The sequence below is a fragment of the Grampus griseus genome (genome assembly GCF_964374135.1).
Source record: "Grampus griseus genome assembly, chromosome: X".
Lineage (NCBI taxonomy): Eukaryota > Metazoa > Chordata > Mammalia > Artiodactyla > Delphinidae > Grampus > Grampus griseus.
The window spans coordinates 111,062,526-111,081,690 of NC_138999.1; the positions used below are offsets into that span (position 1 = coordinate 111,062,526).

Below are 19,165 nucleotides of genomic sequence, written 5' to 3' on the forward strand. Positions count from 1 at the left end.
AGCCCTGTACTGTGCTGCGCTGTGGCCCAGCTAATCACAGGCCAGCTATTGAGGGCCAAACCTCAGCTGGCACTGGTCGTCTGTACAGTCAGAAATTGGTCCTTGCGATACTTGGGGGCCTAAACAGGTTAAATGCATCCTGGGTAAAGTGGCAAGTCGTGGCAGTGGGTGAAGTAATGGGGGTCTGATAACCTGGATTACAGAGAACTGAGGCTACAAGGCAGAGGCTCACTCTTACAATAAGCCCTGTTATCTAGCATCATCCAACCAAGCAACCAAGGGCTTGGTCAGCACTTTGCCAGGGTTTTGGGGGATGGCGCATGTTGTCCCCATCCTGAGAAAAAAGTCTCTGCTCTGGGATAGCTTACAAACAATTTAGGGAGTGAACACTAATAATGCAGAGAACGACTTAAAGAACAATCAAGTTCAAAGGCAGTAAGTGCAATCGAAGTTCAGAGATGAAATCATGGGCGGGCACTAGTCCAACTGGTACTACATCACCATGGTGGGATTTCATCTGGGCCTTGAAAGATGAGCAGGATTTGGATACGTAGAAGGGAATAGGGACGGTTTCCAGATGTGAAGAGCACAAACAAAAGTTTAAAGGTGGCAATAAACCAGATGTATATGTGCGTATGCACATGCACATGAAGTTGTGGCAGAGGAGGCCCGCAGGGCAGAGTGGGCTGAGGTCAAGAGCGCTATGGAAGGCTTCGGACCTGATGTGATTGGTAACAGGGAGTCAATGTACATTGGTCACCAGGAGGTAGGGTGGGGGGATATGGACCAAGTGATGCTTTAGGAAGTGATCTAGCAGCAGTAGTTGACAAAGGACGGATGCTCTGGCTGATGTCCATTCTTGGTGTGTATCTTCCTGTGGACACAACTGAGTACATTATACTTCTGCGTTCACATGTCTGCTTTCCTCACTAACACCAGGAGCTCCTTAAGAGAAGTGGCCATGTTTTCTCCACCTTCCTCTTCTGCCATCTACCTGGCTCGTTAGTAGGCACTCAGTGAACACTGAATAGAAGAATACATCCTTTCATTTTAATTAACCGAATTATTATGACATTCCATACAAGGATGACAACTGTCAAAGAATTAGACTAAATTGTACCTGATACTAAAACAAGGCAAATCACAATTCGATCTTTTTAAAAAATTATTTGTGAAACACTTTAGGATCTTACAGCTGTAAGATCTTTGTAAGCAGCAATTACTGTATAATAAGTCCCGTTTCACAGGATACTAGATGAGTTTTCTACTTACATTATGGACTTAAATATGTCATGCCTCAGATTATATTTCACTAAACCTGTATACATCTAGTAAGAACCTGTTCTAGTACAGCTTTTTTTTTTTTTTTTTTTTTTTTTTTTTTTTGCGGTACGCGGGCCTCTCACTGTTGTGGCCTCTCCCGCTGCGGAGCACAGGCTCCGGACGCGCAGGCTCAGCGGCCGTGGCTCACCGGCCCAGCCGCTCTGCGGCATGTGGGATCCTCCCAGACCGGGGCACAAACCCGCGTCCCCTGCATCGGCAGGCGGACTCTCAACCACCGCGCCACCAGGGAAGCCCTAGTACAGCTAATTCTTAAAGTGGACATTTGTCCTGTCCTAGTGTTCAGAAGGAATTTCATTGTAGCTGCAACTCCCTTTAAACAAACCCAATATCGAAAAAATCCGGCCTGGTAGTAATTTTCTCTTTAGAAGAAGATTCACAATAGGACTCTTGAAAGTAGTAAAAATTTCCTCTTAATTGAAATAAGATTTGATTTTTAAAAGTTAAGTAATTTGAAATGCAAAAAATGAGTTGATTTATGAAACTGACTTCTCTTCCCAGGAAATCATTTGTAAAGTGAGTCATGCCTATAAGCCTATTTGAGATAAAAGGGGTTAGGAGAGGGCAGATTTCTAGTTTGGGGGACAGCGGGCGGAGGAGTTGAGAGACCACAATCCCTCAGAGTCAGGCTCCAGGCTTAGCCATGAAGCAGGTCTCCGAACCTTCGTTTCCGTCTTCAATAAATGTCTTTTCTGCCCTCCCCTCCCAAGACCAGTTCAGTTCTGGGCTGTGGGGGTACACAGGGGAGCTGTCCCAGGTAGAGCAGAGTCTAGTCCACATGTTTATGTGTACACTCATTCAACGATTCACTAAGCACCTACTGTGAGCCAGAGCCTGTGCTCAGCTCTGGAGAGAGAACCATGAGCAAGACAGGAAAGCCATGGTTCTGGCTTCCAGGAAGCTGCAGAGCAGCAGGGAGACATGTAAACAAGGAACAGGCTTGGAAGGATCAGGAAAGTCTTCAGAGACCGGAACGTTCCCCAGAGGAGGGGAGAGGGGTCAAGTGCTGTGGGCAGAGGTCACAGCAGGTCTGTACAGGAGGTCTGGAGGGGTGAGGGAGAAGTTCAGTGAACTGAAAGAAGCTGAGAGTGTGGGGCAGGGAGTACAAGGCCGAGGAAGATGATGCACTTGGGAGTGGCTCCAACCGACTTGCTCTCTAATATGCACACTTTCCTCCCTTCACCCACTTGCTCCCTTTCAAAGAGAAGAGAATTTAATTTAGAAGAATCAGGTTTTATTTAATGATGTGAACATTAAGAATTTGCCTACATGGATGAAATATTCACAAAGGACTTGATTATTCACACTCATACATACAGAGGAAGTCTGCTGAATAAAAAACGCTCCTTTACCCATCCAAGCTGCTGTCGGGGACAGCAAAGGGCCTGCCTGTTCCACAGCAGTCTTCAGTCTTCATGAATGTTGAAAAGCTTTGCTACTTCGTTGAGATCTTCATGTTCCTCACCGTCCTTAATGATCTGAGGGGCAGAGGAACAAGGAGCGTGTGGGCTGGGCCGCACACCAGGGCAGCCCGGGCCAGTCGCCACTTCACACTGGGAGGGAGTTGTGGGAATGGCTTTCTACGAAGCCCAAGTGAGCATATGCCAATGCCCATGCTACCCAGCCATGTCCCAAGTGAAAAAGAAACATACCCGAGCCAAGGCGATACCTTTGTTCTGCTCAGGCACAGTCTGACCTGGGTGGACAGTGCGTGGCAGGACGTCTGACGAAGTCGCAGGGACGGTTTCCGCCCACACCTCCCATCTTTCTCTCAGAGCTCTGACGGGCACCTACCTTCCTTGCTATTGGCATTCGGTTGAAGATGTTCCACAGCACGATTCCCACCACCACTTTGTCCCTGAGGTAGAAGATGACGCCTTTGCCGTAGTCCTCCCCTTGGGCAGGGGCCTGGGGGACTACAGGGTTGCTGGGAGGAAGAGTGATTTCTGAGGCCTCAGACTCTGTCTCACTCTCTGATCGGATACCAGTCCCTGTAGCCAATCCCCAAAACAAACAAGCAAAGTCAAAACAAAACAAAGTCAGTTCTTATGAGCTTGGAAATTCTAGAAGGCAAGTATCTTTCAACACCTGCTTCAAGCTGCTTCTAAATGATTTGTTTTTCTATGCCACCTCAGTAAACACTGGCCTATTCCAGCCCCTCTCCACTGACAAAGCCAACAAAAGCTCTTCCTTGCCAGCTCCTGGGCACTGGGTCAGTCAGTCTGACCCCAAACTTCCTATCTCATTTTCAATTTACACTATGGATATTTCCTGGGATCTTTTTTCAAACTACAGAAGACTTGCTCTTGTCCTCTGAGAAACATTCTAGTGCTACATGGTCAGTACAACAGCCACTAGTCACATATAGCTATTCTAATTAAAATTAATTCAAAATTGAAGTTTATTTTAGTTAAAATTAAATAAAATGTAAAATTCAGTTCCTGATTTGCACTACCCACATTTCAAATACTGAAGAGCCACATGCGGCTAGTGGCTAATGTACTGGACAGAGTAGAGGCAGAACACTGCCATCATAGCAGAAAGTTCACTTGGATGGCACTGCCAGAGACACTCTGGCCAAAGCAGAAGGCACTTCCATATGGAAGAACCATATGGAAGTGTTTCCTCCTGTGCAGGGTGGTGGCAACAGCCTGGGGAGAGGGCATTTTGTCTTCTGGGAACAACCAGGCTTCAAGTAATACTGCCCAGTGGAGAGAGTAGTGACCTGTAGTTTATAAACACCTACTGTATAAGTCCCTGGGTCCCCCTCCTGGATCCACTTCCCAGGAGAGGTCTGAATTAAGGAGTGGGTATATGTAATCCACTTAGATTACACAGGAAAAGGACCTCATATCCATATAATGTCTTGCTTTCTCCTTCTTAAAGAACAGCTTGTCCTTGAAATGCCTCTAACAAGAGGACACAGAGGTTAAATAACTTCAGCCAAGGTCACGAAGGGAGAGAGAAGAGACCTAGGAGTTAATGAAAGAGATGTGTGTCGGAGAGAAGTTCATTCCGAGAGGTGCCTCCCGTCTAGAGAAAACCCGCTATTAAGATCTGACAGATGGAATTAGAGGCAGCTCAAGGACTACTCAGCCCAGTTCTTCACTGTTCAGGGCCCAAGGAGGGGAGCAGGTCCCAAACTAAGGTTCTCAGACCTAGTTCTTGGGATCAGCAAAAAAAAAAAAAAAAGAAGGCCATTGAAAAAGTTCAGGTTTTCTTCATCACGCAGGTCTTCCTAGTCCCTCGGGACAAACTAGACTTACAGAGTCGTCGAGTTAGCCACCGTCCAAGAGTCTAGGACGACACCCACAATCCACAATATCTATGCTTTGACCAGGATACCTGATTTTGCCAGCTCTCAGACCACTAAAGAGTGAGGACTTCGGGTTTGGTTTATTTTAAAGCACAACATGAAGAGAGGCTTTCACTGACAGTTCCCTCTGGCCAACACAGATACCCCTTGTTCAGGAGGATTTGGACCATGGTTTCTCAACACTCTTCCAAGAGAAGTGGTTGGGCTTCCTTACCTGACTGCTCTGTGGCAGATTTGGGGTTGTCTTGTGCGGTTGCTTTTGCAAAAACGCCGACTGTGGGCAAACTACTGTCCACAAGACCAATAGCTTCATAGCCAACATCGGGGCCCAAATCACTCCTAAGGAAGGAGAGAGAAGAGGGTGTTCTGTCAAAGGACTGTAAAGGATGGTGCGGTAGAGCGTTTCCGCTAAGGCACCGCACTTTCATGCCAACCAAAGAAACTGGTATGTGCCACAGCAAGAGAAACGCCAAACTGATCTGTCGCCTGCTAGGACATCTGGGGACAATTGTGAGAAAGCACAATTATTCCAAACAGGTTTTATTTTCCTAACAAGCCACTATGCATATCACAGATCCATACAATGATCTATACTTTCTTAAATTTAATCATTAATTTTTACCATATCACATTTGGGGGGGTGGGTTCCCCACATTTACTATTCACTACCTTCCTTTACTCTTTTTAAAACTGCCTTTTTGAAACTTTGAAGAGTGCTCCATATTTATGGAATCCAGAATCTGGGGTATTTTGTGGTTTTATTAACTGACAATATTTCCTCTTAGCCTTCAATTTTCAAGGTGAAAGTGCTTTCTATAAAGTGGCACCTTCACTCACTTGGTCATTTTATTTTCATTGTTCTTCTTGGAAACTTTTCCTATCATCATCATGCTGTTTTTAATATGCTAGGAACTTCACAGAATACTTGTGGCACAGACACACTATGGTTTTGTAATCATCCAAGCTACTTGAGATATTTTGTTTCTTGTGCTCTACATTTTGTTATCTTCTTGGCCACAGAAGCTCACTGGACTGGTGTCTTCAGGGAACAGTCTACAATGACTTCTTGGATTCTGTCCCTGGAACCTAACTGATAATTGTACAGCTATGAACTACTTTTTTTCCTAACTGCATTATCTTACACGTGTTGACCCTGAAAGCCATCTGTTATGTTTTTTGCTGCCCACTCATGAAACTGTGTGTGAACGTCTTAAAATGTACTCCCATCAGCTGAGAATTTCCCCAACAGAAACTGCTTAGAGGCTTCTGAAACCCTGAAGTTTTATGTACCCCATCTTTCACATCAACAAGATGAGAGTGGGCCAAACAGGGCCAGCTCCAGTATTCAAGAATGTCCATTGAGAACTTTCTACTACCCAGAGAGCTGCCTATATACGTCTGACTCTGAGTTGCTGATCTTAAGGGTTACATATGAGTGAGCTGCCTTTTTTGTCAGTAGGTTGGGCTCAGCAGAATTAGCAGCAAAGAGCAAATAAAATATACTGCTGTCTGTATCTAAGAGCACACTTTTGTACTACCTACTGTAGCTCGAACTCTGAGCTATTTTAGCAGAAGTGCTGATGCCATTTCCATTCATTCACCTAGTCTAACTTATGTCAGATGGAACCCTTTTGCCAGAAGATGGCTCGGGGGTAGGATGCGTGGACACGAGATGGAATTTTTTCACCCTCTGTATGAAGCTAACTGGCCCACCAGGAAACCAAAGCATATAACTCTGGTTCCATTAATTCTGTGTTCTAACCAATTGAGTCCTCAAGGCACAAAACTATTACCAGAACATTGACTGATGCCAGTACGGCTTAGCAGCTCCAGTCATATTTTCTCCAGCCAATCTTCCGCTCACAACAGCGTGATCGTGGTGCTCCACCCGCCTCCTACCCAACTTTATATCGTAGAAACATGCAGCATCTCCTGCCTTTGGAGACAAATACATTACATGAGCACATGATAAAAAAGCAAGTTAAGGACAGAACATACACTTTGGGGGCTCAAAAAATGCTTGTGATGTTAACTAATGATTTCCAACCACAGGCCAGAATCATACCTACACTATCAAAAACAGTTGCGCTTCCATTTTTACAAAAACCATTCTATGCTTCCACAAAGCTACCCTGAATCGTCCATGCTCCAGCTTACACCTATTTCTTCTCATTCTGCCCTCAGCAGAAACAGGATATTTAATAACCATGATCTGCAGAATATTCTTTCCTGTGTGGAATCCAGTTTTTAGATGTGACTGCCTCTTACGTAGACATCTTTTCCAAGATAAAATTTTTTTGGTCATTCACTATTCATTCATTAATTCAACAAGTATTTACAGAATACTTACTCTGTACAAAGCATTATACTGTCTGGGCTGCAGAGACACGCCTGACATAGACCTTGCCCATGAGGAGTGTATAAGTGAGTTGAGGAAGGCGTGGCACTCTTCCTCACTATGGTGTACCCTGCCAGAGGTACGCAGTGAGTGAGCTCAGTGTTTCAAGCAGAGAGAGAACCCCCGGCTGGAGGTGAACAAGGCCAGCTTCACAACGGATGTGGTATGGGAGCTCTCTCACCCTTTGTTCATCTTTGTGGCTATTCAGACACCCCCAAAGCAACCTAAAAATCCAACATGTGAGCAATGGCGAGATAAACTCTGAAATCCACCTAATGGAATATTATACAATCGTTACACTGCTTATGGAATCTGAAGCAATGTGGAAAAAAACTTACATTCGAATGTTAAGTGAAAAAGAAAATACAAATGTTTATACGTAGTATGCTCGCCATGACTGTCTACAACAAAGAAAAAAACTATGCGCGAGAAAGTGAAGGGAAGAAACTACACCTAAACATCAGTGGTTGCTGCAGGGGAATGTCCCTTTCTCCTTTTTGCCTGTGTTTTTCATACTGAGCATGTATTGCTTTTATAACAATTTTTTAAAATCCAGTACACTGTAACTTTAAAAAAAAAAATCTTTACGGGAAAAACACCCTGCAAAGTTCCTATGTCCTCAGTTGCAGAGTCCATAATCAAACACAATACACTTGTAATGATCTAACAATAGGGAAATTACCTCATGGTTCCTACATACTATAGTCTTGTTTGTGTCATAACAGATTTTTAAAAACAGCTAAAAATAGTACTCAAGGAAAATGAAAATGGAGTAATTTTCCTTTCCAGAGAATGTTATAAAACTGCCTCATCCTCCATTCCCTGGACTCGTGTTCAGGCAAGGGAATAGCAAATCAGTCTGAAAGCTGCGCACACGCCCGCCAGGGTCATGTTGATGGCTGCTGCCAACAGTGGAACCAGGAGAGACCTACTCCTGTGGGCACGAACACTGTTCATTTCCTTTTCCATGAGCCTGCGGCATGAGGCCAGACCTGATCTCGTAAACCAAGCAGTTCATGAGTTTCTGCTCTCCACCCTCAGCTTCCAAACACGCTGACCCTATTTGGGTGAGCTGCTGCCGAGCCTTCGCACACCACCGGGCAGACCTGCTCCCAGGCCGGGACCAAGGCACCGTGCCTGGTCAGGCTGTCATTGCACACTTACCACCCAGATGTTAGAGCGGGCCTGGAGCTCTGCATTTACACGGAAGCCACCAAAATCAGAGTCTATCTCCAGTCCGCCAGTCTTGGCCAACTCAACATTGGGCTCCAGGCCCACGGCTGCCACTATGTGGTCAGTTTCTACCTGAGGACAAAAAGAATTCAGTCAATTATTACAGTTTCCTCATATGCCTATGAACCCAGTGACTGTAAATCACAGTCACAAAAAAAAATCACAAAAAATCGGGGCTTTACAAAAAAAATCATCGGGTAACTCTGGTCAAAAGATTTTAAGTTCCATTTCATAAAGTGCCACCCCTCCACACACACATACCCGCTACCATCTGAACAGAAATCTGCCACCCGAGGAAGGCCTCAAAAATCTGTGACACACATAGGAAGAGGCTATGGGAAATGGTTCCCAGGCGGCTACTCTGGCTCTCATCATTCTTCTTTTAGCAAAAGACAGTTCATTAAGAAAATTATGACAGGTTAATGGTGACTGCCAAGACAACTAATCTACTGGTATCAAATGAAGGAGTGAGAATGAGGAAAGGGCAGAGCAGGCTTGGAAGGTGTTCTGGCAGCCTGTCTTCCCCTCCTTACCTTCCGGCCATCTTTCAGCTTGATGAGTAACCTGCCACCGCCAACTCCAACTGATTGCACAATAGCACTGGGTAGCACCTTAACCCCCTCTGTAAAGGCAAACGAGACCTGAGGCTGAGCCAGTGAGCCTACCACCTTCGTGACAACCAGAGAAGCTGATGAGAGTAATCATTAGTACGTAGGCAGCCTTGGAGAGCCACAGGCACCCACGCCCACAGTTCACTTCCAGCACTTCCAGGAATCTGGTGTGTCAGATTCAGAACACCTACATGAAGCTGGCTGACATGAGAATGGTGGAAATTTTCATCGGGCAGTTGGTAAGGCTTATGGACAGGGGGTTCCCAAAGAAGCAAATTTTGCCTTAGTCTTCACTCAAGGCAAGAGTGGGAGCATATGGAAAGAGTGTCTCTACCTTGCCTGACTTTTTCCATGGTCCAGTTGCTGAGGTATTCGGGGAGGATCTTTCCCATATTTCCTTTCTCAGGGAAGAGCTGAATCACTTCTGTGCCCGAGGCTCGAGCTGGGAAGAAGAAACAGAGTAGGTATAGTGGAGGCAAAAGTCAATCCTAGAAGACAGGAAGAGAAGTAAAGGAGCCGCAGGCAGCCGTCTACTAAACACAGGGCAATGCCGCGACCCAGGCCAGAGCGCACATTTGTGGGGCACTAGGGCACAAGGGCATCCACAAGGCAAATACAACAGATGCCAGAACTTGTCCCTGGATTCAACTACATACTGTGAACTCAGTGCACTTACACTTAGGCTTACACAAGTGCCTTGCAAGCTCTGAATAGTAAGCACCCTCCCGAGAAGATGCCCTGATTTCACACAGCTGAAAAATAACATTAAGAAAAAAATGGTTGCCATGAAACATTCAAACTGGAACTAACAGATCTGTCAAGCTGGGAACCATCATGTATCTGAAAGAAGTCTTTGACTTTTACAGGGAGCAGCAGTTCAAAGATACATACAGTTCTGTAGTCTACATTGCCCCTACCATCTTAATAACTCACTTTCCTTAATATTTTATTTCTAAGGAATCCTGGTCTAGAGGAGAGAGGAAAGGAAAAAGGAAAGAAAGCGGCACTGCTCAGCTGCTCAGATGACAGCTTTTCGATCACTAAGGCATCCCTCATCAGACCTAAGCTCAGTGATTAGTTTTTCACCATGTAAACCTTAATCAAACTCTTTCTACTGATCCTGGTAAATGCATCTCTGAAAAGCATATGATATAAGACCAGAGAAAGAAAATCAAGGTCACTCCCCAATACTCACCCTTTCGGCCAAGAGCACAGGCCAGTTCGCTACCAAGGAAGCCCCCACCGATAATTGTAATCGACTTGACTTCCCGGGAAATCTTCTCTAAGGTTCTAAAGTCTTCAATCTGCAGGATCACACAAGTTTAGTCCATTGATTTCCCAAAGGGGCATAGGATGATAATACCAGGAAATATTTTTGCTAAATCCTTGACAACAATAATTTGCACACAAAATCTTCTCCTTGTATAAAGTGGCTCAATTACAGCCTCTATTTTATTGATGTAAATTTCTTTCTCCAATGTAACACTCTTTCTAATAACAGTGGTTCTCAACTGGGGGCAGATATACTCCCCCTCCCCCAGGGGACATCTGGCAATGTCTGGAGACATTTTTGGCTGTCACAACTAGAGTGGGGAGATACTAGCTGAAGCTAGTAGGTAGAGTCCAGGGACACTGCTGAACACCCTACAATGCACAGGACAGCCCCTCACAACAAATGGTTATACGGCCCAAAATGCCAATAGTGCCAAGGCTGACAAACCTTGTTGTATCAAGAACTTAAAGGACAGTACAAACCTTTTCCGACACCCATAGCAGTGGCTGAAAATTTTCAGCAGTTTTCATAAGTAAAGCATGGTGTTAAGAAGCAATCCCCCGCTTCCTTTTTCGCTTAGGTACTCTTAACTTTTCCCCCTAAAGTCTCCACAATAGCACTTGCAGTGAAAAATGCCAAGAGGCTATAAGGAGTTCCAATGACTCAAATGCATCAGGAGAAAACAACTATGGAAGGGCAATCGAAGGAACTACAGCAAGCAATAAAAAACACTAAATCTGTTTTTCTCCTAGGAGCTCAAAACCCTTGAGTGAGGTATCTGAGGTGCAGAGAGAGGAAGTGACTTGCTCAAGGCCAGATAACAAGCCTGTAGAAGAGCCATAGTTAGAACTTCAATCTCCCAATTCCCGGGTGGGTACTTGGGGACCACAAGATTATGCTACCTCTTCAAAACCGCCACAACGAAAGCACTAAAGCTGACAATTACCTTTCTGAAAAGTGTTGTTCTACTCTTCACCTCTGCTCCAGCCCTGTCAATGGCAGACAGACTTCTTGGCGTGCCTCCTGGAAATAAGAGGAGAAAAATCCTTTAGCCCAACGAGCAGGAGCTAGCCCAAACAATCCCCCCACAAAGGTGGTGCTGTGGTGTGTGCTGCTGGTGTCACAGTGGCATCAACAGGATACAAGGCTTTGTTTTCCCTCCACTCGCCCCACAGTGGGCTTTAATCAATTTCCTTTGAAAAGCAGATTTGAGAGTATCTCTTCAAAGGGCCCACCATTCCCACATATGGCCAGAAGCCCTCACTTTTTGCTCCTGTTCTCTTCTACTTTTTCATGAGGATTCACCAGAAAGCATGGCTATGTTTGTTTAAGCAACTGCATCCTTCTCCTCTCTTGATTTCTGATTGGAACTGGCAATGAAGCCATGAGGTTATATCACTTTCAGGACACAGGGCAGAGGGCAGAAGGCAAAGGCTAATAAGCAGGGAGAGAAAAAAGAAAGGCAGTCCTTTTCAGTACCCATCCGTCATGCCTTTACCAGAAGAAACAATACGCATAATCCAGACAGGCAACTGATCAGATGCTTGTAGTTAGCCAAGCTTTGCACCAAGAGAAGACACCCACTTCAGAGTCTGGGTTTCAGTTTTCTTAAGATTAAGTAATGCCTTTATACTAAAACTTGAATGAGCTGTATCAGGGAATAAAGCCATCTCCAGAAATACTCACCTGTTGCAATCAAGCACTTTTCATAGGTTATTTGAGAGCCATCATTAAGTTTTGCCACATTGCCTCTCACATCCAGCTGTACTACCTGGTACAGTCAAACACATACACACACAGAAAGATAGAAATTGGCTTTAAAATTTTTTACTGAGATATACAACATAAAATTCACCATTTTAAAGTGTACAGTTCAGTGGGTTTTAGTATATTCATAAGGTTGTGCAACCATCACCACTATATAATTCTGGAACATTTCCATCACCTCCCAAAGGAACCCTGTACCCATCAGCCCAATGAGAAGAGTTAGTTCTTGACCTAAGGTGATCCGTAAGAAACCATTTCTAGGTAATCACTGGCACTACAGTTTCTGGTACCCAGTTTCTTCAAGTAGTCATAATTTCCTAAGCAGCCAACATTAGAGTTAAGTCCCTACTGTCCCAAAGTTCCTGCCCAATTTGTGGAAATGGAGAACAGGGACAGACTTTTCTGCCTGGCTCTTTGGGACCCTTACATCTTTAACAACTCTCCTACATCCTCAACAGCTTTGCAGGATGCTTTCTCCAACTTCTAGCTTTCACTAAAACTGAGCCCGTTCCCCCCGCCCCCAGGAAAGCTCATACACAGAGACTGCTTGCTCACCCAAACTCCTCCCCATCACAAGGAGAGGGTGTTGGCTGCTGGTGGTTCCAAGTTATTCTTGTACTATCATCCCCTCTGAAGGACACCGACATATATCCCTACAAACCAGTGTTATCCAGCCTCCTCCTGGTCACTCCTCATTCACTGAAGTCCTTGGCAGCTGGCTTATACTTCTCCTCTGAGCCACATCTAGAATCCTATCTCTTAAACTTCTACTTCAAACATCTCACTCTTTGGTCACAATTTTCCATCCTTCCAGCTTTCTCTCGGTTCCACCGTCACCTATCCTTGCTTTTGATTTTCTCCATTTACCCAGTGGGCTGTTCCATTCCAACTAATCTGGGCCAGTAGTAGATCATCCAAACTGTGCTCTTGCCAGCATCCCTAATTTCCTTGCACCCTGCTCCTTAGGGTGAAAAGCTTGAGCTTTGCAGTCAGAGAGACTGGGGTTCCTGGCTCTGCTCTACTCCTTATGAGCAGTGAGACCATTCATTCAAGACATATTTATTAAGCACCTAGTATGTGTCGGGCACTGTGGTAAGTGCTGGGGACACAATGTTGAGAAAAACAGACACCTTCCTGCCTTCAGAGTGTAGTAGCCAAGACAGACAATTTAACATGTACTACAATCAAGAGTGAAAAATCAAGTGAGAAATGCTCTAAGAAGGACAGTACAGGTAGCGCTAGAAACATATGCCAGGTGCACTCAATCGAGTTTTCCAGGGTGGAGGGGTGGGGGTGGGCAACAACATAAACTGAGATTGGATGGGTGTGCAGCTTCCCTAGCCACCTTTGATTTGTCCTGGGTAAGATCCCTCTTCAATCCAACCCCTGTACTCAACCCTCAAACTGCTCACTCTCAGATGACCACCTGGTGTCCTAGTTTATTGCAAAAACAAGTAAAGCCATCAGATGTGATCTTCCTCAGCTTCTCGTACGGATTCCCACCTCCCAACGCCCAAATAAAAACTTTACTTCCTTTCTTCCAGCTTCTGGGATGAGGTGGCCTTTCTGTTCTGTTTCTATGCCTGACCCCCATCCCTTTCTTTCTCTCCCAGAACATTCCCCTATTAGTCACCTGCTCATTCCCCCATCTCTCTCCTGACATCCTACCCCTCAGCCCATTGACATGTTTAAGTCTGTCCCATCCTAAATGTCCCACCTTTGATTCTATGTCCTCCTCAAGCTTTTGTCCAATGTCATCTCCGTTTTGTCATTTAAACTTTCTGAAAGAGAAGTTTATCTTCTTTTCTAACTTCACAATGATATCTGAACACCTAAATGTAATGGGTCATTTTATGATTCTTTTTTTAGCAGATTCTTTTGCTGCGGTAATACTATGGATCACATCCTGCTTCTTGAAACTCCAACCTTGGCCCCTGCCCTGGGTTTTCCTCATCCTATGCTTTTAGTACTTCTTTCCTAGTCTCCTTTTTGGACATTTTTTCTTAAGCCCGTTTCCTGAAATTTGGGTTCCTCAGGGTTCCATCTTTGCCTCACTCTTTTTCTGACTACCTCAGTTCTCCACGGGAGGCCTCACCTACTCTCATCGTTTCAAACCCTACTCACATGTGGATGATTCCCAAATCTGTATCTGAGCCCAGAACCCTCCTATGAACATTACAGTCATGTATCCAACTGCCCTTAGGACATATCCACACAGATATTCCATTTAATACTTAACAGTCCAAAATGAAATTTTATGTCCCCCTTAAACTAGGTCTTCCTCTTGCAATGTCTCTCTCAGCTGGGGGTGTACCACCATCTACCACACAAGCTGGAAATCAGAAAGTCATCTTTGCCTCCCCCTCTCCCTCACGTTCTGCCTCCAATCAGTTGCCACCACGCCCTACCAAGTTTGCCTTTTTGCCGTCAGTCTGTTCCCTGCTCTTCACCACCCTTCTGTTAGGAAGCTATACAATGATATAATTAAGAGCTTGGGCTCTGGAATCAGAATTCTCCATTCAGAGAGATCTGGGCTCAAATTCTGTCTCCACCACTTATTAACTATGTGATCTTGAGCAAGTTACTTAACCTCTTTTTCATCTCAATTTCTTTCTCTATAAAATGAAAATAATAATAGTACCTACTTCGTAAGATTATTGTGAGGGTAAAATGATGTAATACACGTAAAGCACTTAAAAAAACTATGCTTACTTCATCTTCTTCATCATCATCATCATCACCACCACCACCACCACCACGACTACTGCCCTAATTTGGGCTCCCATCATCTCTCACCTGGATTATTATAATCGTCTTCAAAATGGTTTATCTCTAATCTTGTTCCCCTGAAGACCATCTTCCTCACAGCCAACCGAGTGATTACTTAAAATTCAATCCAACTGTTTTATATCCTTGTTTAAAACTCAACAGCTCCTCAGTGCCAATGCGATAAAACTCAAGCTCTTTCACACGACAGAGCTCTCGACGATCAGACCCCGCACGACTTCTCAGTTTCATCTCCTGCCACTCCTTAACTTTCTGCTCTATCGGCACCTAGCTGCTTGTGTTCCCCTGCACCAAACATGCTTTTTCATACCCTTGTGCCTTTGCTTATGCTATTCTTTTTTACTTGAATGCTTTTCACTTTTCTCTAATCTGGTGAATGCCTCTTCGTTCCATAAGATTTCCCATTCTGTAAGACTGCCTTCTCCAGCAAGCCTTTCCTGAAACCATCATTATACTGGGCACACTTCCCAATAATTCCCACAGTATACTGAGTTTCTTTCTTACTTCAAATCTGTGTTATGATTATCTGTTCATGTTTCTGCCTAATACCGCTAGGCCCTGTCCTCAGGGCCTGTGTGCTATTTACCCATAGGTGATACTTAATACATAAGGTCTTCTTACCAGCTTATCCACAAACCCATATCCACCTTCTCTGCCTAACATCCCCTTATAGGAGAAGTGGGCCTATCCCTATCAAAGGTCAATGCCTCCACTTGTGCTCTGGATCCCATCTACTCTGGGCTTTGCTCCTTCTGATAACCCTTCCCTCTCTACTGGAACATTGCCATTAGTTTACAAACACACTCTAGACCTCCCTCTTGTTAACAAAAACAAAACATAACACAACAAAACAAAACCCTCCCTGGACCCTAAATGCCCTCCAGTAACTGCCCCCAGTATTCAGGCACTCAACTTTGTAAAGTCTAACAATATTTTCCATGCTGATGCCATGCCTGAATTATTTTACTATCCTGAATAATATACATTTGTCAATGTCTTGCCATCGATAATCCCGAAGAAATGTTAGTGTGGAAAAACAGGAAGAAGAAGGAAAGGCAGAGGAGCAAATCAGAAAAAGGAACAGCTTCAGAGTCATGGTCCCCAATGATTTGACCTCCCCGGGAAAGTTTAGCTAGCCTGCTACTCTAGGCTTGAGACTAGTGCTTTCCCCAGGAAGACACACTAATTAGTGTAGACTGGCAATATTAAACTTAAAATGACTTGATCTTTCTTTGATGAACTACAATGGCAGGACAGACATAAATGGGAGTGGGAATACAAGTCACCATGTTTGCTGCCCACATGGGCAGATAGGTGGAGCCTGACAAAGGAAGCAGCCGACTAGCTCACCTTCTTCCCAGTGAGGACGGCCACACCACCATTCTCAATGTGAGGCAGCTCCTGAGCAGAGACATAGAAAGAAGGTGGCTGGAAATATATGCTGTACGGAGAAAAGGGAAAAAATGTTATAAGTACCTGGAACTGCTATCAACTTCCCCCAGAGCTTTAGTAAAATTGCTTCCACCATGGAAAACTTTTAGGAACATTTTCTAAAGTAAGTCTCCAAGGCCACTAGATCTTGATCGCGACTTACTTATACAGAAGTGTTTTACACTAGTGAGTCTCAACTGGGAGCAGTTTTGCCTACCAGGGACATTTGACAATGTCTGGATACATTTTTGGCTATAATAGCTTTGGGGGAGGATGCTTCTGGTATCTAGTGGGTAGAGGCCAGGGATGCTGTTAAACATCCTACGATGCACAGACAAGGCCCCCAAAACAAAGAATTATCCAACCCTAAAGGTGAGTAGTGCTGAGGTTGAGAAACCCTGCTCTGGATTTAGGTTCCTTTCAAAGTTAGAACACGAGGAGTGTCCAAGGAGCTGGTATGCACATCCACCCAAACGAGCTGTCCAGAATGGCACTGGTCAATGGACAACTAGGTCTAGCTCTTGAGATGATTTTGCCTCAAACAGTAGACAGTAACCATGAAATATTAATTAAGGGATGGATAACATAACTGGAAGTATGCATCCTGCCTGAGAATAGGACATGATAATATGAGTGAGGGAGGCAGGTAGATTTATAAAATTTAGTCCAGTGTCAAAGGGATCCACTAATGAGAAAAAAAATTGATACCCAAAGAACATGGTACTGGACTCAGGAGATCCAAGGAGTCTTTTAAAAGGAAAGGGCTTCTTGACTTGTATTTCCAAGTCTCTCATGCAAACATTTAAATAGAGGTTCTTCCTTACAGTGTTCCCACTACATACCCTCAATTCTGAGTGCCTCCTAGGGCATCCAAGGAAGTGCCCCCGAACAGTTTCTTTCTTTTTGTTTTTTTGCTTTTATGGGACACGCCTAGGCAGGTGTGAAGAAGTGACAACACAGGCTGAGCTGCTCTTCACTAGAGAAGTCTAACACGAAGGTCCTGGAAACAGGAGCATTAGTGCTTCAGAGGCCAACATTACATCTTCAGTTGTTGGTAGATCTGGTTAACAGAATCCAGGACTCTTGCCACTAGAGCCTGTTGTTGCCTCTAAGCTATACCAAGTGTGTACCACAGCGGACTCCAGTGTGCAGCCAAGTCAGCTGTCCTACTCACTACATGCGGTTCATGCAAAATCCTGACCTACTCTTTGTGCTTAGCTGAAGTTGCTGGTCGGACCCATTTTACATAAGTGAACAGACCTCCTCTCTTTCCCATTCCACTGTTTGAATCGCAGTGTCTTTGTGACATTTGGATCATCTGAAAACCACAGTTCTTTTGAAAGAGGAGGTCTCATGTATGGCAGCTCAGGATCTTCAGATACGATTAGTACCTTTAGACACAAAACAATGATACTTATCAGAGCCAAGTCATTTAAGAGGCAAATAAAGTGTTCACATTGGCTAAGTGCTTGCAGACCGCGCCCTCCATGCCAAGCAAGACAGTATGTGCCTTACCCTGGCCCCAGGATCCCGAGCCCGGATGGATCTGGCTGCAGCAAAAGCAGCAGTGCCTCCACCGATGAGCAGGAATGGAATGTGACTTGGTACCCTGAATTCAGGAACTGGCTCTCCTTCCGCAGCTGTAAGCAAAAGACCAGACAGGGTGAATTTTTTTTTAAGTCTCAGACAACTCCTTGCCACTATTTAAAAAAAAAAAAAAAAACCTTTCACTTGACTTAATCGTTTACATAAAAAGCTAGCAAAACACTGCAGCTACATTAATCTTATGAAATTTCATTGCATTCTGATAGTATAGGAGAAGGAAGCATCCCTTTCATTTCATAAGTGAAAAATACCCAAAAAAGAGGTGAATAATTTGGCCAATGTCATTCACTCACTAAGTCTCTCAGAACTAGAACCTAGCTTAGTGTTTAGCTATTTCTAAAATATATTAGAAAGTATATATTAGAAAGCTTCTGCCCTTCCCATTAATTTCTTTTTTTTTTTTTTTGGTACGCGGGCCTCTCACTGCTGTGGCCTCTCCCGTGGTGGAGCACAGGCTCCGGACGCGCAGGCTCAGCGGCCATGGCTCACGGGCCCAGCCGCTCCGCGGCATGTGGGATCTTCCCAGACTGGGGCACGAACCCGTGTCCCCTGCATCGGCAGGCGGACTCTCAACCACTGCGCCACCAGCGAAGCCCTCCCATTAATTTCTTAATGACCAACAGGAACATATCAAGTTCAGTTTCACCTTTTGTTAGCAATAAAGGGGGAAAACCCAGCAGATCAATTGTGGATTATTAAACAATGTTCAAAACTAAGGAGGTGGTATGAAGGAAAGCAATGGAAATCGCCTACTCAGAGTCGTGGGGCTTATTAAAGGATTAAAACATTCCTCTCTGAAAAATCAAGCCAGATGTGTGGGATGGAAGTGATGGCTAGACCTATATGCTTTAGGGAAACAAATATATCTTTAACAAATTGAAACTCCAAAGACTCAAAAGGGGAACAAAACAGACCAAAAGAATGTCCTCATGGAAAAAAAAGGGCCTTCATCTCTTTTCCAATAATTTTCCTTGCCAAGCTTGCATTTTTTATTTAAAGCTTGCCCTTAAGAGTCTAATATAAAGAAAAACAACCAATCATAATTATCACTAATTTTATTCTCAAACCCAAATTACAGTCAAACACTGTAACAAATTGCTCCCCGGTCTGGGGTAATACCATAGTTTCTGGAAGCTTACAATCTCACAGCATCATCGTGTCTAAACAGTATATCCGCAAAGCATAGCACCCAAATTGTTTATAACTTTCCCTTTATATATTGAGTCTCAAATCATACTCACCAGATGATGTGGCCCTTTTCTGTTTCTCTTCTGGTGTCAGCCCTAATCCTGAAATTCTTTCATTGTATCTTTTTTGGTCATCTTTTATTGTCTTGTAGACCTGAAGACCCAAACATGGAGAAAATTTATTTCATCATACAGCTAGCTAGCTCATACCATAAG

The 19,165-nt window shown here is 44.3% G+C and overlaps 1 protein-coding gene across 1 annotated transcript in view; it reads right to left on the reverse strand.

Annotated features, from left to right (window-relative positions):
• Positions 1-2,553: 2,553 nt before the first annotated feature.
• Positions 2,554-19,165, reverse strand: part of AIFM1 (apoptosis inducing factor mitochondria associated 1) — a 28,197-nt gene continuing 11,585 nt past the window's right edge. Inside the window, exons 3-16 of the mRNA XM_082681713.1 lie at positions 19,004-19,103; positions 17,673-17,797; positions 17,418-17,548; positions 16,077-16,167; positions 11,859-11,943; positions 11,119-11,195; positions 10,095-10,203; positions 9,234-9,341; positions 8,822-8,910; positions 8,220-8,360; positions 6,451-6,593; positions 4,872-4,996; positions 3,136-3,332; positions 2,554-2,819 (exon numbers count right to left, since the gene is read on the reverse strand). Of these exons, the coding sequence (XP_082537839.1) occupies positions 2,748-2,819; positions 3,136-3,332; positions 4,872-4,996; positions 6,451-6,593; positions 8,220-8,360; positions 8,822-8,910; positions 9,234-9,341; positions 10,095-10,203; positions 11,119-11,195; positions 11,859-11,943; positions 16,077-16,167; positions 17,418-17,548; positions 17,673-17,797; positions 19,004-19,103 (1,593 nt within the window). The 3' untranslated portion in view covers positions 2,554-2,747. The remainder of the gene's footprint in view (positions 2,820-3,135; positions 3,333-4,871; positions 4,997-6,450; positions 6,594-8,219; positions 8,361-8,821; positions 8,911-9,233; positions 9,342-10,094; positions 10,204-11,118; positions 11,196-11,858; positions 11,944-16,076; positions 16,168-17,417; positions 17,549-17,672; positions 17,798-19,003; positions 19,104-19,165) is intronic.